Source organism: Aspergillus udagawae (genome assembly GCF_001078395.1).
Source record: "Aspergillus udagawae IFM 46973 DNA, scaffold_6, whole genome shotgun sequence".
NCBI lineage: Eukaryota > Fungi > Ascomycota > Eurotiomycetes > Eurotiales > Aspergillaceae > Aspergillus > Aspergillus udagawae.
Genome location: NW_025091269.1, coordinates 857,308 through 877,488, shown reverse-complemented (window position 1 = coordinate 877,488; position 20,181 = coordinate 857,308). Strand labels below are relative to the sequence as shown.

The window sequence follows — 20,181 nt, the reverse complement described above, 5'->3', positions numbered from 1 at the left end:
CCCTTGTTAAGCCACAAAGTGTTTAACTTTACTTTACTGACAACTCTGTGCGACGGTCAGCTTGATGACTGCTAACATTTGGACCACACAATCGGCCATCCGAGATGTTCTTGTCTCCTCCTAAGACTCCCTAACCATACTCCTTGAGAATTTCGGCGCCGCTTGTCGCTATCGGGCCTCCTTCAGGGCCTTACTTGCAGCCCGATTGTGGAGAGAGAAGAGCCTGAGAAGGGGATCGCACTTATTTGAAGTTTTCTCTACCCTATTTTTCCATGTGGATGAGTGATAATCGGTTGAGATAAAATAATACGGGACCAGAGGGAGAAAATAACGGATTAAGGGCATAACTTTCTTCAGAGTTTAAGAGACAACTAAATGGTTGGTTGCAAACACATATATAGAAAAACACGGAGTGTGTCTGCTAGATCGAAAAACGACAGACTCATTTCATCTAAGCATTAGTGATATCATTAAATTCTCGAGTGTTGACCTAAACCAAGAAGCATCCACAACGTAAATCTGTATTGGAGTTGAAAACTCCAGACGCTCAAGCGTAATCGGCAGAAGCGGGTAGAGACAGGGTCAGTAGAGGAAAAGTCTGTCTTTTGCATCCTGCACCACCCATTGTAAGCCTTCACGGAGATTCTTGCCTGTTATAGCACTGCAGGGCAATATAGTCCATTTATGGGTCTTTATTGAATCCAGGCGAAGCCGCTGGAGAGTGTTCAGCAGATGTCCGTAGAGCCTAACAAATATATCAAGACTCGACAACAACTTACTTCACGGACTTCATCTTCCGTCATACATCCCTCTACATCTGTCTTGTTCAAGAAGATCAGAAGACTTGCTCCCATCAGGCGCTGGAGGGTGTTAGCCAAACCGGTGCCCATCAACGAAAATTTGCAGGCGAGCGGGGAAATTGGCAAACCGTACCTCTTCAAGGAGTAGGCCCGCGAGTTCATCCCGGCAATCATCAACTCGAAGACGGTCTGTTGCATCTACCACCCAGACAAGTGTGTCTGTCTTCTCAAAGTAATTTTTCCAGTACGACCGGAGGGTTTTCTGTCCCCCGACGTCCCCTGGCGGCAAAAAGTCACTCGAAGTTCCTTGCGGGAGTTTTAACTGCTGGCTTCACTCACATATGTTCAATCTATATCTGTGTCCGGAGTCAGTTAAAAATATGGTTGAGATCTTCAGGGTTGAAATTACCCTTCAAAATCTATTGTTTTAATGATAAAGCCCAGTGTAGGGCTGACAGTTGTGACATCTTCCTTCATAATCTGCTTCACAATTGTTGTCTTCCCAGCATTATCAAGACCACTAGCATCGATTATGAGCATCCAGGTCAGTCATTTCTTGGTCTCCGAAAGACTCACAGCATCAGAATCCTCATCTCTTTGTCCTTTAAGCGAGCTTTTCTCAATATTGACAGCATTTTGGCCAAATGTGTCCTCTCGAATTTGTTGCGCTGGCTTAGTTGTAGTTGGATAAAACGCCTACGTATTTGGGCGAAGGATAGAGATCTGCCATATTCAGAGCTAACCCAGCAAGTCGATCACCAACAATTCTGTATAGTAATTAATTTAATGTAAATAATATGCATTACTAGCTTACTTCTAATTCGATTTTACCTTGCAGTCATTTTTTGGGCTTGTGTGAGTGTATAGATGCTTTTCGAAGCTCTCTTCTACGCTGAGAAGACCTATACTCCCTCTCATATCCTACCTTAGATAGATCTCACATGTGACTGTGATAACTTTTAGGACTAGCAAATATATCAGGGATCTCAAAGAGTGTTTTGAACCCAAGTCATTAATCATAAGCCCACATCATAAAGTCGTAGTGTCTCTAGACATGTGCTTCCATGTTTCACTACAGTTATCTGTCACTAGTAACTCAGCAGGAAACATCCGTTTCCCTTTCACTTCACATTCACCTCAAACTGTACTTGCCCTAACTATCGCTTAAGACCTATCTTCATCCCCATGCACACTGCAAGATGACTCATGATACTCGCATCTTCTGGTCCGGAACATTCTCTTCTAGGTTATCCACACCATTCCTTGATGACTAGCCACCATGGAGAGACAAGCTCATCACGGTCAGCCAGATATCCCAAGCAGGAGTAGGCCTAATAAGTCGAAGACTCATTCCAAGCAAGATCCTGCCTCCCCTGAGTCTGGGCTTCAAGCCATAAACAATCTCCCCTCAACCTTCGCAAAGGCTCGTGCTTTCAGAAAGAGAAGACCAGAACAGACAGACTCTCCTAAGACCCAGCTTGACAATTACCGTCCGGCATATAGTTTCTCGAATTCAAATCCAACGAACGAGCAGAGCACTATCCACTCTACAACACACGACCTCGGAGCATCACAAGATGACTCAGAGAGGCTGAATAACGCCGAGTCCTCAAAATCCCCTGCTTGCTTAGTTCTGAAAATTCAGGGACCTTCTATTCCAGGTTCTGAAGCCCTGCACCAGAGACAAAGTGCAAGAGAGGAAGATAAGGAGGCCTCAGGCAGTCACAGAACACGCCCGCGCTTTGACTGGCGACCTAAGAAATTCCATAGCAGAGCACCAGCTTCCACCCACCTCTCGCACCTGCCTCACACGCCACAGAAGAGATCAACATTGAGTCAAGTTATCAACGCTAATCCAGCTCAGATATCACTTCCTTCCCAAGGAAATACAAATATGGGTGAGGAACACGTGCTCCTTCTCAATTTGGCCAAGGATCGAGCTTCAGTAAGCTAACTAGCAATCAGCTCAAGTAGGAGACCGTCCAAACAAAACTGACAGCAATGGATCCGACGAAGTCGTCATGCATCGAGGGGCCAATTTCAAAGGTCGCAATCAAAGACAGCTTCGGAGCGGAAGCGCACGTCTGAACAGCGGTCCCCGATATAGGGCTAGTTCAGGAACAACACAGCAAGTACCGAGGCATAATCCCAATGGGTTACCAAACAGACCTGCTGCGTTGAAAGATAACACTCCCCAGGACGAAGTTGGCTGCCAGATCAAAATTCCGTCCGGCGTGCCAAAGACCACAAACAAGGCTCCATCTCAAGAGGCTCTAGATGAGTTAAAGCGTCTTCAAGAAGAGATTGTTTTGCAAGCCCATCTCAATCGCTACAGAGACCATGAAGACGACACAGCAAATCCAGAGAGCCTTGCGAAATGCAGGGACGGGCCGGGAACCGATCCAAAATCAGATGTCTACAAGAGCATCGCAAGATGTAGGCTCGCAGCCAATCCAAATGAAACTTCTTCCAACCCAAGGTCTATCCCAGAGGTCGAGTTTGAAGGGGACCTGGACGATAGATACTTCGTCGATGAAATCAGGTCTCACGTCCAGAAATTTTACGCTGCGAGACTTGACGCTCAGCGTGAATCTTATCATAACAGCATGTCCGTGTATCCGGCAATCGTTGACGGCCAGATCTTTCTTTCTCGCTATCCAAGTGCGGAGCATGAACGTCTTCAGATAACTCCATCGAATGCTGAGCGCCATAGTGGCAATCAGGACGACGGTCATACACCAGAGCACTGCTCTAAGGTTAAGTGGGAGGACAGGTGGGAAATGCGTCCTCGTGCTTGCTCTACCTATGAAGGCTTTCGTGATTGGTTCCGTCATTGGCTAGAGATGGAGACAGGCGATAGCTGCAACCTTGACATCCACCATCAAGCCTTTTTTGATGGGACTGCGCATATGGATGGGATCGAATCTTTGTATATTCTTGACTTGGGAGACGCCCCAACCCGTTTGGACATGATTAACGAAGCGACACATCTCCATTATCATGAAACTGCCGAAGGCTATTGCTATAACCTTGCATTGCATATAAAAGCAGCAGAAGAGGAGGCGAGGACGCGCCGGAAACAAGCTCGAGATGCCTTCATAGAAGGTCTGAAGGTCTGTTCTCCAAAAGATCCAAATAGTCCTAGAGCAAACGTCTATCTTCGCTGTGTCGAAGACGGTGACGTACCAGGACTGCTCATGATCTTGAATTGGTATAGCCAAAAGTCAAACTTGAGTTCAGGCTTAGGAACACTTGACGAACAAGATGTGCACCAACGAATCGAGGATAGCAGACGTGCAAAATTGCCATTTATTGTGGCTGCAGAGCGCAGACGCGGACCATCCGCCCACGACTCCCCAGAAAGGATCCTCGGATATGCTTTGGCTACAGATTCCCTGGGCCTTCAAACCACAGGACGGTACACAGTGGAGCTAGAGATCTTTATCAAGCCGGACCATAAACGCCGAGGCATCGGAAAATGTCTCTTGGACAAACTCATCGAAGTGTGCGACGCTACTTACGTTCCCAAAAGGGGCTTCTTTTACGATGCCGGTTGCGATGACAAGACTGGCCTTTACCCAGGCGGTTCCCGATCCCTCAAACGCCTTGCCTTTACCATCAGCTATTCGGTTTCTGAGCGATCCCAGATCAAGTGGCTCATCGACTGGCTTGAAAGGGATTACCACTTTGAACAGCAAGGCGTGCTCAAGGGAGCTCGAGTCAAGTTCGAGCGATTGTAAGTGAACCATCATTGATCACATGAGCCCTAGACTTACTAAAACGCTCTCATAGCCTCGATGTCAGCTACCTTATTCGCAAAGCTGGTTACGACGACGGTGATGCGTTTCATGCTTGAGGAAAGAACCTTTCCGGAGCTTGTGTGAGCGTCTTCTTCCTGTTTTGAATATTGAATTGTCCTTGCTTCTTCGTCATCTCATCTTGAGAACCTTTTTTGTGTCCCCGTGTGTCTCTCATCTGGCTTGGAATCTAGCAAAGCCGAGGAGAACAGTGGTAGTTCAAGAAATGAGACTTAAATATCCCAAAGCGATGGACATCCCGTTGTTCTCTTGATACACAGAGACTCATAATCGATTAGGGGAAGGGAAAAAAATATCACTTTGGAAGTATTGAATTGATATGCTTTGGACGTAAGTGGTAAGCTAGATAATAACTAGTTAACTAGGTAGTAGGTTTGATACGGACCTTAGTAAGCCAACGCTGATAACGTAATCCACCACCGAGCGGCACACACCACCGAGCGGCACAATTTGGCCATGGTCATGAATCTAGGAGGTATCGTACTACTATACTATCAAAATGAAGCCATTCTCATGCATAAAAGATTTTTATTATCTACTAGAGCAGCTAGTTCGAATATGCCCAATTTGATGGCAATTACTGCATTGTGGTGGTGCACGCTTTTTCTTAGGCACAGGCTCCATYATTTGTATAGCTTCTTGMGYAAGTTGCTGGCCTTTAGCCCCTGTCAGAACCCCCCCAGTAGCAATAAAAGATCTAGGGGCTGCGCGCTTTTGCTTCTGCTTATTATTTGCTGCACGAAGCTCAGTCACCTGATGCTGTAGTAGAATGACTTGATGCATAGTAGATTCAGCTGCTTTTGCTAGCTGGCGGATTGCTTCATTTGGTGGGCTCTCTGAGTTGCGATGAATAAGCTGCTTTATATGCTGCATCTGCTTTTGCACCTCAGTAGTTGTATAAGGGGTCTTTGCAATCCATTCAGCCTCTGTAGCTCCAGGTCCAGGTCCATGTGCAGTAGTTGGAGGTGTGATATTCTTAATAGTAAGCTTATCTAGCACCCTTTGTTGACTTAAAGGAACTAAACCAGAGGCATTAAATCCACTGCAGATATTCTCAGATGATAAGGCCTTCCTTGATACTTTATAAAGATTAAGAAAGTTCTCCTTATTAATATGATGAATGCCATTTTGTATGCTTCTTGTCACCTCTTCGCCATAAGCCTGTTTTAGGGGTGCGAAGCAGCCAACATCCAGAGGTTGCAGTTTATCAGATGAATGAGAAGGCATATAAAGAGGGATGATTTGATGGTTCTTGCAGAAAAGATCAAACTCTGCAGACTTATGGCTAGTATGGCCATCAAGAATCAAAAGCTGATATCTCCCTAGGGTACGTGTTGCAGTATGCTTCTTGAAGATCTTTTCTAACCAGGATACCCCAAGCTCATTATTAGTCCATCCATTATTGCTTAGGCCAATCAGCCAGTCAGCATCAAGATCTTGATACCATTGGGATTGATGGACCTTGCCAGAGAAGATGATCATTGGGGGGAGAGGCCATCCAGAGATATTAATGCATTTAATAACAGTAACCCATTCGCGATTCCCCGGTTGTATAGCTCGTACGCGGCTTGTTCGATGATGGGATGCAGTAATAACCTTAGCTGTATGTGCCACACCCATCTGGAAGCCAGTTTCATCAAAATTGTAGATATCCTGTTCAGTAATACCATATTTTACTATAGTATTCTGAACAAGATCAAACCACTGATTAATAACCTTGTGGTCCTCACATTTTGCACGTTGATAATCGTACTTGCGGGTGTATTTAGATATAATCTCATCATGTCGTTTAATAAAACGAGAAACCCAGTTGAGGCCAACAGTTTCAGTCTCCTGTCGGTGAGATAGCAATAGATTCGCCATCTTGCGTACCATATCGTGAGTAGGAGGGAGGCCACGCTCATCCATATCAAGAATCCACTTCTTAAGAGAAGCTTCTTCTAAATCTTTAAGCTTCTGGCCATTTGCTGGAATATTCAGGCGTGCATTTCGACCATTAATTCGGTAGGTGAGCGTTCGGTGTGGCACATCATATGCTGCAGCTGCTGAACGGATACTTTTGAATTGACCATTTTTAAATGCTTGGATTGCAAGCTGAATTCTGCCCTCTAATTTAGCAGCTGAATCTAATGATTTTTGAGGCATAATAATGTGTTAGTGAAACTGAAGCAATCAGACAACTATTCAGGGGCTTAGGGGGAGGATGTTTTGTGCCGCTCGGTGGTGTGTGCCGCTCGGTGGTGGATTACGTTAGGTTAAAGCTGGCTTTCAGAAGGCAGCCAATCAGAGTTACAGGACAAATTTCGTGGGTATTTTCTGCCGCGCTTGAGCCTCACCGCCTTCGCGATTTGAACTTTTTTCATTTCCTCTTCCGCTCAAGAGAAAGCAGATAGAGCCAGTAGTCCTGGGAGGAAAAACAGGGGTGGTTTGAGTTCGTCTACATCATTTCACTTGTTCTGTGTGAAGTATTACGGTTTAATACTCGCCCCTTCGCACTTCAACGACCAATCGACGGCTGGTCTGCTTGAAAAATGGCTCCCAATTCCGCGACGAAAAAGCGGACTGCCGCCAAAGATGACGATTTCGTGCTCACACTATCGGATGATGAGAACGATGTCCTCGCGGACGGTGTGGAGGAAGGTGGCGACAACGCCGAGGAAGAAAATATTTCCAGCTCGAAGAAACGCAAACGAGAGGCGGCGGAGGCACCAAAAGGCAAGAACAAGAAGCAGAAGCAATTGAAGCAAAGCAAGAAGGGTGAAAGCGCTGCTGGCGCAGTATCTGACGAACAATCCGGCGAAGAGGATGAGGCTGAGGCACTGGATGCTGGTGAGGATGATGGGGCGTTGGACTCGGAGTTCGAGTTCGATGTTGGCGGCAATGCTAATGCCGGTGTGATCGAGGGATTTGATGGGTGGGAAGCGCGGAATGGAGATGGATCTGCGAATACGACGAAGAATGGGGATAAGAAGGCTGTGGATATTGATGATATCATTTCCAGGAGGAAAGCGAAGAAAGAGGCCGAGCTGAAAAAGAAGCAGCAGAAGGAGAAAAAGAGGAGGAAGGAGGAAGGAGAGGAGAGTGAAGATGAAGATGCCGACTCTGATGGTGGCATGTCTGTGGACTTTCAGGACGACGAATTGCTTGCTGCCGACGGATTTGGTATGGGCGCCGATGGTGCGGATGAGAGCGGCGACGATGTGGAGAACGACTCCAGTGACAGCGATGATGGAGATGAACAGGGCAGCGAGGACGAGGATGATGATGATGATGATGATGATGATGCTGCCTCCGATAACGACTCAGTTGCGACTCCAGTACACCATCCGGATGACGAAGCAGCTTTTGACGAGGAATCTGAAGTGGAGAGTGAGGTTGACGCTGAGGAAGCAGAGAAGCGCAAGGCTTTCTTCGCGCCTGAAGAAAAATCCACAACCGCGTCGACTTCCAATCGATCATTCCAGGACTTCAATCTGTCTCGACCCATCCTCCGTGGTCTGGCATCTGTCAATTTCACCACGCCGACTCCCATCCAGCAAAAGACGATCCCCGTGGCTCTCCTTGGCAAAGACATCGTGGGTAGTGCTGTTACTGGCTCAGGAAAGACTGCTGCGTTCGTTGTTCCCATTCTCGAGCGTCTACTGTTCCGCCCTCGAAAAGTCCCCACCAGTCGTGTTGCCATCCTGATGCCCACTCGTGAACTGGCGGTTCAGTGTTACAATGTGGCTACAAAACTGGCTACCCATACCGATATTACCTTTTGTCAACTTGTCGGTGGTTTCAGTCTTCGCGAGCAGGAGAATATCTTGAAAAAGCGGCCTGATGTAATCATTGCAACTCCTGGTCGTTTTATCGACCACATGCGGAATTCCCCCAGCTTCACTCTCGACACTCTGGAGATTTTGGTTCTTGATGAAGCTGATCGAATGTTGGAAGATGGTTTCGCTGACGAACTCAACGAAATCTTGACAACCATTCCCAAGTCGCGGCAAACAATGCTCTTTTCGGCTACAATGACAGACTCTGTCGACAAGCTCATTCGGGTTGGTCTCAACCGTCCAGTTCGCTTGATGGTCGACTCGAAGAAGAATACATCCATGAACCTGACCCAGGAGTTCGTGCGATTACGGCCAGGTAGAGAGGACAAGCGTTTGGGATATCTTCTTTACCTGTGCAACGAAATCTACACTGGACGGGTTATCGTCTTCTTCCGGCAGAAGCGCGAGGCTCATCGGGTTCGCATTGTCTTTGGGCTATTGGGACTCAAAGCGGCAGAGCTTCATGGTAGCATGAGCCAAGAACAGGTATGTCAACCTATGAGCTGAGATAATTACTTGAAATGAGACTAAACAGCAGTACAGCGTATCAAAAGTGTCGAGAACTTCCGAGAAGGCAAAGTAGCCTTCCTCCTTGCTACTGATTTGGCGTCCCGTGGTCTGGATATCAAGGGTGTCGAAACGGTCATCAACTACGAAGCGCCTCAGAACCACGAGCTCTACCTGCATCGTGTGGGTCGAACAGCGCGTGCGGGCCGCTCCGGGCGTGCATGTACCATTGCAGCCGAGCCGGACCGCAAGATCGTCAAGTCGGCCGTCAAGGCCGGCAAAGCGCAAGGGGCCAAGATTGTCAGCCGCGTCGTTGACCCATCCGTTGCGGACGAATGGGCCGCTAAGGCCAAGGGCTTGGAAGATGAGATCGAGGAGGTGTTACAGGAGGAGAAGTTGGAGAAGCAGATGGCACAGGCAGAGATGCAAGTGACCAAGGGGGAGAATATGATGAAGCACGAAGCCGAGATCATGTCGCGGCCGAAGCGCACATGGTTCGAGACTGAACGTGACAAGCGTGCGGCGCGCAAATTGGGCGCTACGGAGCTCAACGGGCCATCTAAGAAGGATAAAGTAAAGCTGAGCAACAAGGACAAGAAACGGCTTGACGATGCGCGCCAGCGTCATGAGGGGAATATCGGTTGGAAGAAGGGTAAGGCGGACCGAGAGGCTCCCAAACAGGGGAAGAACAAGGGGGATAAGAACAAGGGGGATAAGAACAAAAGTGACAAGAAGAATAAGCACAAGCTGAAGGGAAAGAAATGAGGAGGGAACTACAATTGTGTATAGGATTGCATCAGAACCTAATGTAGGTTGTGAATATCTCTTCATGGCCTTTGGTTTAGTGGCCTTTGGTACGTCAGTCTTTACATTTACATAGAGCGGCCGTATATATCCACTCTTCTAAATCCCGCCCTCTCCCAAAATGACTCAGATTGAAGCTATTCAAGTCCTCTATTGTAGGGCATGACTGTTAAACCAATCGTTTCAGTCTCTGTCAACGGCTACTGGCGGCTAACCACGGTGGAGTCATGGCCTGAGGTCCATGTAATTTGTCCCCGATCATCGGCCCCCCGCATTGAGTACATAGAATGAATTCCAGCTCACTGCAAAGACAAGCACCAGGAGAGATAGAACGACAGGAAAAGATTTCATAACCAGGATAAAGGTCTCATTCGGTCCGCTTCAGGAGCTAACATCAGGCTATCGCCACTTGCCGAATACACCTGCAACAATTGAGACACCAACGTCAGTACCCTCTGGACTTTTATTTACCTGAAGTATCCACTATGCGAGGCACCCTCGAGTCCCAGGCCAATCAGAGTTGCCAATTAGGGGCCCCGCGTCCGCTGTCGGCGGATCGACGAAAAAATATGTGAAAGGCGGCGAGAGAGCGTCATGACCTGTTATTGAACGATGGAGATACTACTGACTCACTCCTCGAACTCTCTCGTTCACATTTCTCCCTCTACTTAAATATCGTTCTCTGATCGTTAATCTTTGAAAGTTTAGTGTCATTCAGGCACGTTTTATCTGCCAGTTGTCTAGTATTCCGTTTCCTCTTTCTGGCCACACTATCCTGCAGTAACTTTCTCTACCCTCTTCCCCTACCCCGCTGCGGACACCGCACGATACCGCCATCATGCCTATGTATGTCTTCTGCCCCTGAATCTTTGTTGTTTACCCCAACTCCTCAAGGGACCATTCGGATTTGAGCTTCTTTTATTGACTCCTTTTGATAGGCTCAAAGACCCCTCGAAAAAATACAAGCCCTTCAAGCCTCTGCATCTCCCTAACCGCCAATGGCCCGATAAGGTTATCGACAAGCCGCCCCGCTGGCTGGCCACTGATCTGAGAGATGGCAACCAGAGTCTGCCCGATCCCATGGTGAGGAACTCGTTCAAATTTTCTGGACGCCTCTGACGTATAGATCTATATAGGATGGTGAACAGAAATTCCGGTTCTTCAAGATGCTCGTCGACATCGGTTACAAGGAAATCGAAGTATCATTCCCTTCGGCATCGCAAACGGACTTCGATTTCACTCGGCGCCTGGTAGAGACACCTGGCGTCGTTCCCGACGATGTCTGGCTCCAGGTCCTGTCTCCTTGCAGAGAAGAACTCATCCGTCGCACTGTCGATTCCCTCAAAGGCGCAAAGAAGGCTATCCTCCACATCTACCTGGCTACCAGCCCATGCTTCCGCCGAATAGTTTTCGGAACCACCCGCGAACAGAGTCTCGAGATTGCCGTAAGATGCGCCAAGTACGCCCGCTCGATAACCAAGGACGACCCAGAGATGGCTGGTACCCAGTGGCAGTTCGAGTTCTCTCCCGAAACCTTCTCCGACACCGAGCCTGAGTTCGCAGTCCAGATTTGCGAGGCCGTCAAGGCTGCTTGGGGCCCCACCGAAGAAAACCCCATAATCTTCAATCTGCCAGCAACGGTTGAGATGGCGACGCCAAACGTGTTCGCAGACCAGGTTGAGTATTTCTGCCGCAACATGACGGAGAGAGAGAAGTTCGTTGTCTCTGTCCATCCCCATAACGATCGTGGCTGTGCTGTTGCGGCCGCCGAGCTGGCTCAGATGGCTGGTGCTCAGCGTGTCGAAGGTACTCTTTTCGGAAATGGTGAGAGAACTGGTAACGTGGATCTGGTCACTCTTGCCCTCAATCTCTACACACAGGGTGTCAGCCCTCAAGTTGACTTCTCGGATATCAACTCTGTTATCAAGGTGGTGGAAGAGAGCAACAAGATTCCCGTGAATGAAAGATGGCCCTACGGTGGTCAGCTGGTTGTCTGCGCGTTCAGCGGCAGTCACCAAGATGCTATCAAGAAGGGATTCAAGCTGCGTGAAGGTGCCAACGCCACCGACGACGACGAGTGGGTCATCCCGTATCTCCCTCTGGACCCTCAGGACATCGGACGGAACTACGAGGCTGTCATCCGTGTCAACTCTCAGAGCGGCAAGGGTGGTGCCGCCTGGGTCATTCTGCGCAGTCTGGAGCTGGATCTTCCGCGCGCTCTGCAGGTCGAATTCAGCAAGATCGTTCAGAAGCAGACCGAAGCCGTCAACCGGGAGTTGCGGCCCAAGGAAATTGTCGAGCTCTTCGAGGAAGCGTACCATCTCAAATCGAACCCTCGCTTCAATTTGGTCGACTACAACATCACAACCGACCGGTCACAGTCGCCGGCGCCCCCGGAGCCGGGCAAGGCCCTCAACACCAAGAATCTCAAGCGTCGTTTCACCGGCATCATCGAGATCGACAACATTCAACACGCTATCACTGGCGTTGGCCCCGGTGCCATCTCGTCTCTGGCCAATGCTCTGTCGACTCTTGGCATCGACCTCGATGTCATCGACTACAAGGAGCACTCGATCGGTCTCGGTAGAGACGTGAAGGCTGCCACATACCTCCAGTGCACTGCGGCCGGCAGCAAAGAACAAGTCTGGGGTATTGGTATCCACCAGGACGTGGTACAAGCCAGTTTGATCGCTCTCCTCAGCGCAGCTTCCTCGGTACGTTTCTTATCGCCCTTTCCCCCCCTCAAAATATTCATCATCTCTAATAGTTTGTTCACACAGTTCCTGACAAGCCGTGCCGGTTCCCCCGCTCCATTCCGCCCTCAACGCTCCAACACCCTCACAGACGAGGATCTGCAAGCCCTTGAGCAGCTCGGCGACTCCAACGCGGTGGCCATCACAGCCGCGAAGCTCACACCCAACGGCAGTGCCAAACCCAAGGTTGATCTGGACGCGCTGACCGCCAAGGCGAACAGCCAGTAACGCGTTTGTGTTCTACGTATCTTCGAAGCTTTTCCCCCGTCTCGATCGGTGGTTCCCGCATTTCAAAAAAGGTGGCGAGTAGCGGAGGAAAAAAAAAAAATTAGAGGCTAAAAGCATGGCTATTCAAAGCATAATTCAATTGTACAGATTGAACATAATCTCTCTCTTATTTGGTTTTGGTGTTGGTGAACCAGTTTCACTATTGTGTGAGGATGCACTCCGTATATCAAGTTAACCGAAATCTCAGCCCCTGGTGTTGGTAATTCATCATGTACAGCAACTCGTCATGGAGCATCATTATCTTATTGTATGTAAACGCGGTGTATTACGGCTAAACACTATATGGACTATGTACAGTGCGGCATTTATGTCAAAAGTAGACAGACACAAGCAATGCGAGGCAAGCGTGGTCTATATATATCGGGAATCCGTGCACGGGCAAAGTGAGCAACGATATTTTGGCATAAAGGCGCGCATATGCGTGGGTATGTATGTACAAAACATGATATATCGTTCATCATGACAGTTGGGTAAGGCGGAAATGTAGAGTATTGAATGCTTCTTCACATGCAAAGAATCAGAAACTGTAAAGCAGCAAAGTTGGTGATCAGAGTCAAGAACAAGTAAGGCAGGCGGCAATGAAAAATGTAGGACGATAGATCAGCATAAATCAAAATGACATAGGTGACAGGTCGGGGGATAATTAAGCAGGGAATCCGATGTGCAGTAGAGAATATTCAATGATCGACGTGGAAAATCTCACGACAATTATAGTATTTCTTACTGCTTTCAGTCATGGTGGTTTCTCATAGCATCGCTCGGAGACCGATTGACGGCACTATGACCGTATGCATCATCACCCCCAAGCGCCGATTGATACATCAAAGCTTCCTGCGGCCAGTCCCCCACTTTGTCTTCTGAAATATGGTCCGGGGATTTGGGTCGACCGAATGATGGGGCGGTGCCGACTGGGAGGCTGCTAGTTCTCGGCGGCTGTTGGGCGGGAATGGAGCCTTGTCCACGGACATTGCGGTAGGGAAGAGCTTCACTGACAGCTCCTGCACCAGTGTGTTCATCCATGGGAGCAGAGCTCGTCGCATTGGCGAAATCGCCGAAATTGAAACCAAGGTCAGGGTGAGCAATGCCTGTCGAGTGACTTTCATTGTTCGAAGACCGCATTGGTGGGACAGGTTCCCCTATGTGAGTAAGAGTCGGGTGCATGTCTGGAAGCGGTGGCGCAGGCATTTCAGCTCCCTCTGTTTCATGTACGTCATGGTAAGGAGGCACCATTGATGCTTCCGGTTGCTCCACAAGCACCGGAGCTGGAGAACGAGGAACAGTAGCGGAATCAGCGTCCGGTACGAGAGTGGACCGACGCAGGCTGTTGCCCATGATGCTACCGGGTTTCGAGCCTTTACTGGAACGATGTTGAGGAGCTTCTGCAAAGAGGCTCATTGATCCCTCCACATCACGAATACTGAATTGCGCGATTGTGCGCAATTTGCGGGTTACCCATGATGCCAACACCTTCCCTCTCTGCTTCTCGCCCAAACGAGACCGAGGGAAGTCTCCATGAGACACGAATGCCACTATGTCAGCTATGACTTGATGCTCACCGAGGATGGCGTCCACAATCACGGGGACAAGGGATGCCAAATATGCTTTTCTTGTCACCTCGACGACAACCACTATCAAACCACCGGCCTGGAAGACACAACTAAATTGCGAGCGTTAGCACAAGACCAGTTCAATAGTATGGTGAAGACGGTTGATCGCTTACCATCCTCCAGGCACAATGTTGCGATGACACTTCTCCACAGAGTTCTCGATGTCAATGGGGAAATGATTTAATCCATTGACCTCGAACGTTTCGCCGATCCCGCCAAGGACAAAGAGCACCTGCATCTCGACAGATTGACCAGATGGGCCGATGGGCCGAGCGACGGTGTGAAGGAACCCCAGGTCACCAGTGCGCACATAGGCAACGTTAGGGTCTCCGTCCACGATCCGGCCGTTGAATCGCTCAGCATCGAATTCATTCCTGGATCCATAAAACGCCTTGGCGCAGGCGTCTGATTGAATCCATATCTCGCCATATTCACCGACATGTGACAAGGTACAGGTCTCCGGATTCACAATAGCTACTTGTGTGTTTACCGGAACCATCCCTGAATCCTGGACAAGCAGCGCCATCGGATCTGTGTCTGCATCGACAGGACAAACAAGCCCTTGGCGGAGAGAACGAAGGTCAAGCCACAGTTCAATCGGTTCGATGCACATATATGATCGAGTGACGACCATAGGGTTGAGCACGTGCGAGTAAACTATGTTGATTGCGGTGCGGTCCAAACTCGCGGATGCGAAATGAAGGCGCACCTTTTGATCTGTCAAAGTATGAGATTGAGAACAATTGGACGGGGAAGAAGAACCGCGGAGCTTACAGATATCAGTTCGTGGCCGACCCTCTGCGGAAATCATCAAGTTCTTCATTTCTTGAAGCTGGAAACCCTTCGCAGGCATGACGCTCATAGCGTAGTCCAGCATCTGGCTAGTGGCATATGTATCCTTAATCTTATAACGAGACAAGGCGACGAACAATGTCATGGGATTCTGCGCAAAATCAACAGGCGAGACAAGGTAGGTAGGAGCTCCTAATAACCGGTTAACTTGGAAGGACTTTGCAGCCATACTTGCGCGTTCTCTTACCAACGTAGATGCCCATTAAGACCGTATGAAGAAATCCAAGACCTAATGTGCTGCGAACACTGCCTAGGACTGGTCTCGAGCTAGTCATCTGGCATGTCTCTTTCTGCACCTTACACATTCCCAAGATGGTGTCGTGGCCAATTTGCACAGAGATTCTCCTCTGATCCGGTGTCCAATAAGTCCAAACTAGAGCTGGCTGGTCTGCTTGTAACCAAGGTTCTTTGACAGTAAAGCCAAGGTCTCGGCAGCCATGAGATTGTTTCGATGGTTTGCTGGTATTGTAGATAGCAGGCACACCGATCCTGAGGACCTGTGCAGACTGTTTTATATGCTGGGAAACGATTTTCTGTCTCATGACATGGTCAACGTCGCTATTGACAATGATTGCCTTGACTTTGAAATCATTTATCACATGGAGAAATGCAGGGGCGTCTTCTGCTAGCCGGTTTTGGTCGATTGGAGCAATGGGAATGACAACGACACCGAGACAGAAGCAGGCATGCACGGCGTAGACATAATCTTCGGAGTGCGTGTACATCAGGATAAGATGATCTCCAGGTCGAACTTTGACCTTGTTTTTCAAATACATCGCTACAGCGGCGACTTTCAAGTCGAATTTCTTCCAGGTGATACCTTTGCCTTCTTTTCCACGGCTATCGATTGAGCAGTAAGCCAGCTCCTCTGCCTGGCGAGAGACACGCCATTGGAGGAGGTCCACAATGGTTGCGAAGTTGTTCAAAGGTGTGGAGGTGCGATCGTCCATCACGACATCGCGGTAATCCACACCCGAATACTGCTTCTCTTGCATGGCAAGCATCTCTTGCCGTGCCGCCGAAGCCAAGGGAGACCAGATTCCCCCAACGGGGTCGACACCAACCGGCAGATTCATGACCGAGCGTTCAATACCGAACTTCACATGCACACAGGGCAGAGTTCCGGCATCGAACTCCTTGCGACAGAGCATATTACCGATCTCCCGGCGGCCGTTCTTAGTCACACGGGGAAGTGTATTCGGCGCCGTAAGAAGCACACAATAGACTCGCAAGTGGTGCTCTTGATACAACACTTCCATACATCTTTCCGCCAGAGATTCGAGGAGCACGGAATCCAGTTGCCGAGGTGGACCACCCGAAGTCGTTGGCGCGGTCGATGCCGCATATGACTCCAAAACAACGATCGGAAGATGTTCGTCATTGACAAACACATCAAAGGCAGTGCAGTCATGTATCTTGGGCAAGTTCTTGAGAATACTAACAATCATGTGTTGGACGAAGAAGTAGCGATGTTCAACAATCTCCTGCCCATGCTCGACCCATTCTACCTTCTGTCGGAGGCGGTCTTCGTAGAGACCTAGAACAAAGATTTTCCCCTCTATCACACAGCCAAGAAGACCAGTCCGTAGAAACTCTGGTTCCACCAGCACAGGGGTGGGATTGCCCTCTTCGAACTTATAAGGCCGTGCGTGGAAGATTGCTTCCGTATGCTTGGGCAATGCCCAGAAACCGCCAGAAAGAGATGGTGAGTCAATCCATATCTCACCGACCACATTGGGTGTGCATAGCAAATTGGTCTCCGGGTCAACAACGGCAAGGGTCGCATCAGGAATCGGGTAGCCGAAAGAGCCAACTCGCACAGCATGTGGCATGGTCGCTGCGTACTTCCGAGCATCCTCGCCCATGGCCAAAACCACAACCTCATTGCTTTTCAAGGCCTCTTTGTCGAGGAGTACTTCGGCCAGTTCATTCTTGTTCTGCTCTTTTGGAACAGGAGCAGAAGCACGCGCACCGCCACCCAAAAGGCTGCTACCGAAACCACTGTTGTTTTCGGACTTTCTTTCCTCTTTTTTGGCTTCTGTGCCTTCTGACCGCTCAGCCGGATCCATCTCATGAGTCAAAGGGCAGCCCAAGCGCTCTTCTCCTCCCAACCAGTCCCGAACACTGATCACCATACCGCCATGTTCAGGCAAGCATAGCATTGGGGCGACAATTTCCCGAGCTCTAGGGTTTCTCATGGGCCGCAGCCATCTGTCAGCCAGAATTTCATGAAACTCAGCGTCGACAGTCAACGTATCAATAAGACAAAGCTTCACATTTTCAAAGTTAGGCTCAGAGTTTTTCTTGAAGTGACGCGTGGCCATTGGATCTTGCTGGTAGTTGTACGCAGTGATCTTAAGCCCAGGGTAATCCGCAGCCATGAGTGTGGCTCTATACTTAGTGACCAAATGAGCGTACAAGCCTGGAGTTTCGACCGCTCGGTCCTCAAGCCAGACGGTGGTATGGCCACCATACACAGTAAGAAGGACACCAAGGATCATCCCTATACCTTGTCTTGGATCGAGATAGCTGATTAAGGTCTCTCCATGCGGCCGGACACTTTTACCTGAGCCAGGAACGGTCGCAATTATAGCACTAAGACAAGCCATTTGATGCATGATTGTCCGGTGGCTCATGACTACACCGCGCATGTCCCCAGTAGGAGCCCGTGAGAATTCAATGTAAGCCAAGTCGGGAACCACAAGGGCCGGAATATCATCTTTTCTCTTTGGGTGGTAGCTTCCGAACTCATTGGTCTTCCACCATTCTACACCTCTGGGCCAGTTCAGTTTCTGCATCGTAATATCCCTCTGGAAACTCTTGAGATTGTTCTCAGTTGTTAAAGCAAGATGCGCTTGAGTGGAGGTGAGAACCAGATTGAGACTCTGGTAATCATCGAGATTATTGATGGGTACAGCAACGACCCCAGCAATGAAGCATCCCATAAGAGCAACAGCAAACTCAATGATCTCTGAATCACGGTAAATCAGAGCCACGCGGTCACCACGGTATAAATTACTCTTGTCACGGACGACTTGAGCAACTTTTTCTGCGCGGCTGGCAAGTTTCTCCCAGGTGATGGAAGCAATTTCCTTGCCTTTCTGGTCTAGGACCCAGTAAGCGGGCTGCTTAGGATGTATTCGAGCTCGATGCCGAAGTACTGCAGGGATGTTGTCGAAATTGGACATTAGAGTGTTCTTGTCGTGCGGGTCGTGTACCGCAAAAGGTATATCGCGAGGCTCGAGGGGAAGCAGGTGGTTGATAGTCGCCCCGTGAGGTAACTCGGAGGCAGGAATCAATGGCGGCGCCATATTTGCCGTTGGAGAAAACGCGTCCGATTGAGAGTAGCGATGATATGCACCGCCATAGCTGTCTCTATAGTCACCCTGCTGCTGACCCGCAAAGTCAGAGAAGTATGCTTGCTGGGAATCGAGCATCGTCGACTGTCGCGTGACCGCGCCGGGTGTCATGTCGTAAGCTCCGGCGGGTTCATCCACATGCTCGGAAGCTCCAGGGTTAAAGGCATAGTTCTGGCTCAAAAGTGTTGCGGTTCGGGAGTCCTCCTGTGCGATTGGAGGCGCTTGCGGCTTCGGAAGGAAAAGGGAATCGTATGAAGTAGAGGAGGGCATCCGCTCTGGGGGCTGTAATGCCATGCTATCTCTATTGTATTGAAATGCACTGTCATCTTGGATAGAGCCCTGTGTGCCCATGCTCACTCGTCGGTCGTATCCGAAGCTTCCGTTACCAGGTATGTTATTCTGTGCAAAGGATTGCGAAGATGCATTTCGGGTCGCGGAATCCGCCGTAGGGGGCCGAACACTGAGAATGGCTGGCGGAGCATTGTTTAAGCTGCTTATTGGCGACGCCGGACTTTCTGAAGACGCGTTGATCTCAAGCGGCTTGTTTGGACCAAGGAATTGCGAAAGGAGTAGCGTGCGCCGTTTCTGGTAACTTCAGGAGAGTTAGTTGTCAGCGCGAAGGATCAGACAATGGCAGTTCCTATCGCCTCATGTCTCATTGTAATTGACGGTCATAGCATCCATCCGATAGGAGTCGCTTACCCTTTCTCAGTGATATCCCCCTCCTAATCACCAATTAGCGCATTGACCACAAATTATGATACAGTACAGTCAATCTGGAACAAGTTCCATGATGGGGAAAATCAACTGATATTGATTACACACCTCGAGTTCTCTATCGAGCTCCCGCAAAGCGGCCTGGAGCTCGGGATTCTCCTCCGCCATGGTCACAGAAGCGCTGGTAAGGATAGATTACGACGTCTCTCATTCAGGTGCGCAGATAACGAGATGCGGGATGTCGTTCATATCTTCTTCACGACGCAGTCAAGTCTCCCACACGAGGGGCCAAGGTGTAACCGACTGGAATTCTTTCACCAGGTCTTATAGGGGGCCCCTTGCAAAGATGATGGTGCTGATGCAGCAGAACCGAAAACTAGTCGTGGCAGGTTGTATCAAGTTGGCTTGTTCTCTCCTTCTCCGCGCTTTGATTAGCCACAACGTCACCTGCCGTGGGTGCTAGGGCCAAGCGCGCACTAACCAATGATCGGGTTTGTCCATGTGCACCGCCACAAATGAGAGGGGAATTGTTCCCCGTCCTTGAAATGCTTAGATTGTGGTGCGTGAGTGGATGTAGATCACGAACGATAAGAAAGGAATGGATTCAAACATTGGTGTATCGTGCCTGCGTACACTTGTTGTCGAAGTTCACTTTCTATCAATCGTGATGGCAGGTTTTCAACAGTATCCTAAATCGTCTTCACCGACTGATTTGGTCCTTTAATGAACTAACTACATAGGCAAGGTACAGCGAGGAATGTACCTTACGGAATAAGTTAAAGACAATATGATGGATCCCAATTGCATTGATTCTCTCCATATTCTACGCCGATGCTCAATGTCGAATAAAGAGCTGAT

The 20,181-nt window shown here is 49.2% G+C and overlaps 5 protein-coding genes across 5 annotated transcripts; 3 read left to right on the top strand and 2 right to left on the bottom strand.

Moving 5' to 3' along the window:
• Window positions 1–682: 682 nt before the first annotated feature.
• On the bottom strand, window positions 683–1,435 carry Aud_008069 (uncharacterized protein; the record flags this gene model as incomplete). Its single annotated transcript, XM_043292953.1, has 6 exons — window positions 683–745; window positions 780–860; window positions 934–1,079; window positions 1,140–1,156; window positions 1,210–1,320; window positions 1,377–1,435. The coding sequence occupies 6 exons, from the start codon at window positions 1,433–1,435 to the stop codon at window positions 683–685; spliced, it is 477 nt and encodes a 158-aa protein (XP_043148888.1).
• Window positions 1,436–2,079: 644 nt separating this feature from the next.
• Aud_008068 (GNAT family N-acetyltransferase) lies at window positions 2,080–4,656 on the top strand (the record flags this gene model as incomplete). Its single annotated transcript, XM_043292952.1, has 3 exons — window positions 2,080–2,698; window positions 2,766–4,536; window positions 4,593–4,656. The coding sequence occupies 3 exons, from the start codon at window positions 2,080–2,082 to the stop codon at window positions 4,654–4,656; spliced, it is 2,454 nt and encodes an 817-aa protein (XP_043148887.1).
• Window positions 4,657–7,149: 2,493 nt separating this feature from the next.
• On the top strand, window positions 7,150–9,708 carry drs1 (putative ATP-dependent RNA helicase DRS1; the record flags this gene model as incomplete). Its single annotated transcript, XM_043292951.1, has 2 exons — window positions 7,150–8,922; window positions 8,980–9,708. 2 exons carry the CDS (start codon window positions 7,150–7,152, stop codon window positions 9,706–9,708), a joined length of 2,502 nt encoding a protein of 833 aa, XP_043148886.1.
• Window positions 9,709–10,585: 877 nt separating this feature from the next.
• Window positions 10,586–12,728, top strand: Aud_008066 (2-isopropylmalate synthase; the record flags this gene model as incomplete). The annotated part of the gene is made up of 4 exons (XM_043292950.1): window positions 10,586–10,593; window positions 10,686–10,830; window positions 10,884–12,461; window positions 12,528–12,728. 4 exons carry the CDS (start codon window positions 10,586–10,588, stop codon window positions 12,726–12,728), a joined length of 1,932 nt encoding a protein of 643 aa, XP_043148885.1.
• A 789-nt stretch (window positions 12,729–13,517) lies between these two features.
• Window positions 13,518–19,491, bottom strand: Aud_008065 (putative AMP binding domain protein; the record flags this gene model as incomplete). The annotated part of the gene is made up of 6 exons (XM_043292949.1): window positions 13,518–14,445; window positions 14,509–15,112; window positions 15,170–15,379; window positions 15,435–19,198; window positions 19,309–19,331; window positions 19,432–19,491. 6 exons carry the CDS (start codon window positions 19,489–19,491, stop codon window positions 13,518–13,520), a joined length of 5,589 nt encoding a protein of 1,862 aa, XP_043148884.1.
• Between the last annotated feature and the right edge of the window lie 690 nt (window positions 19,492–20,181).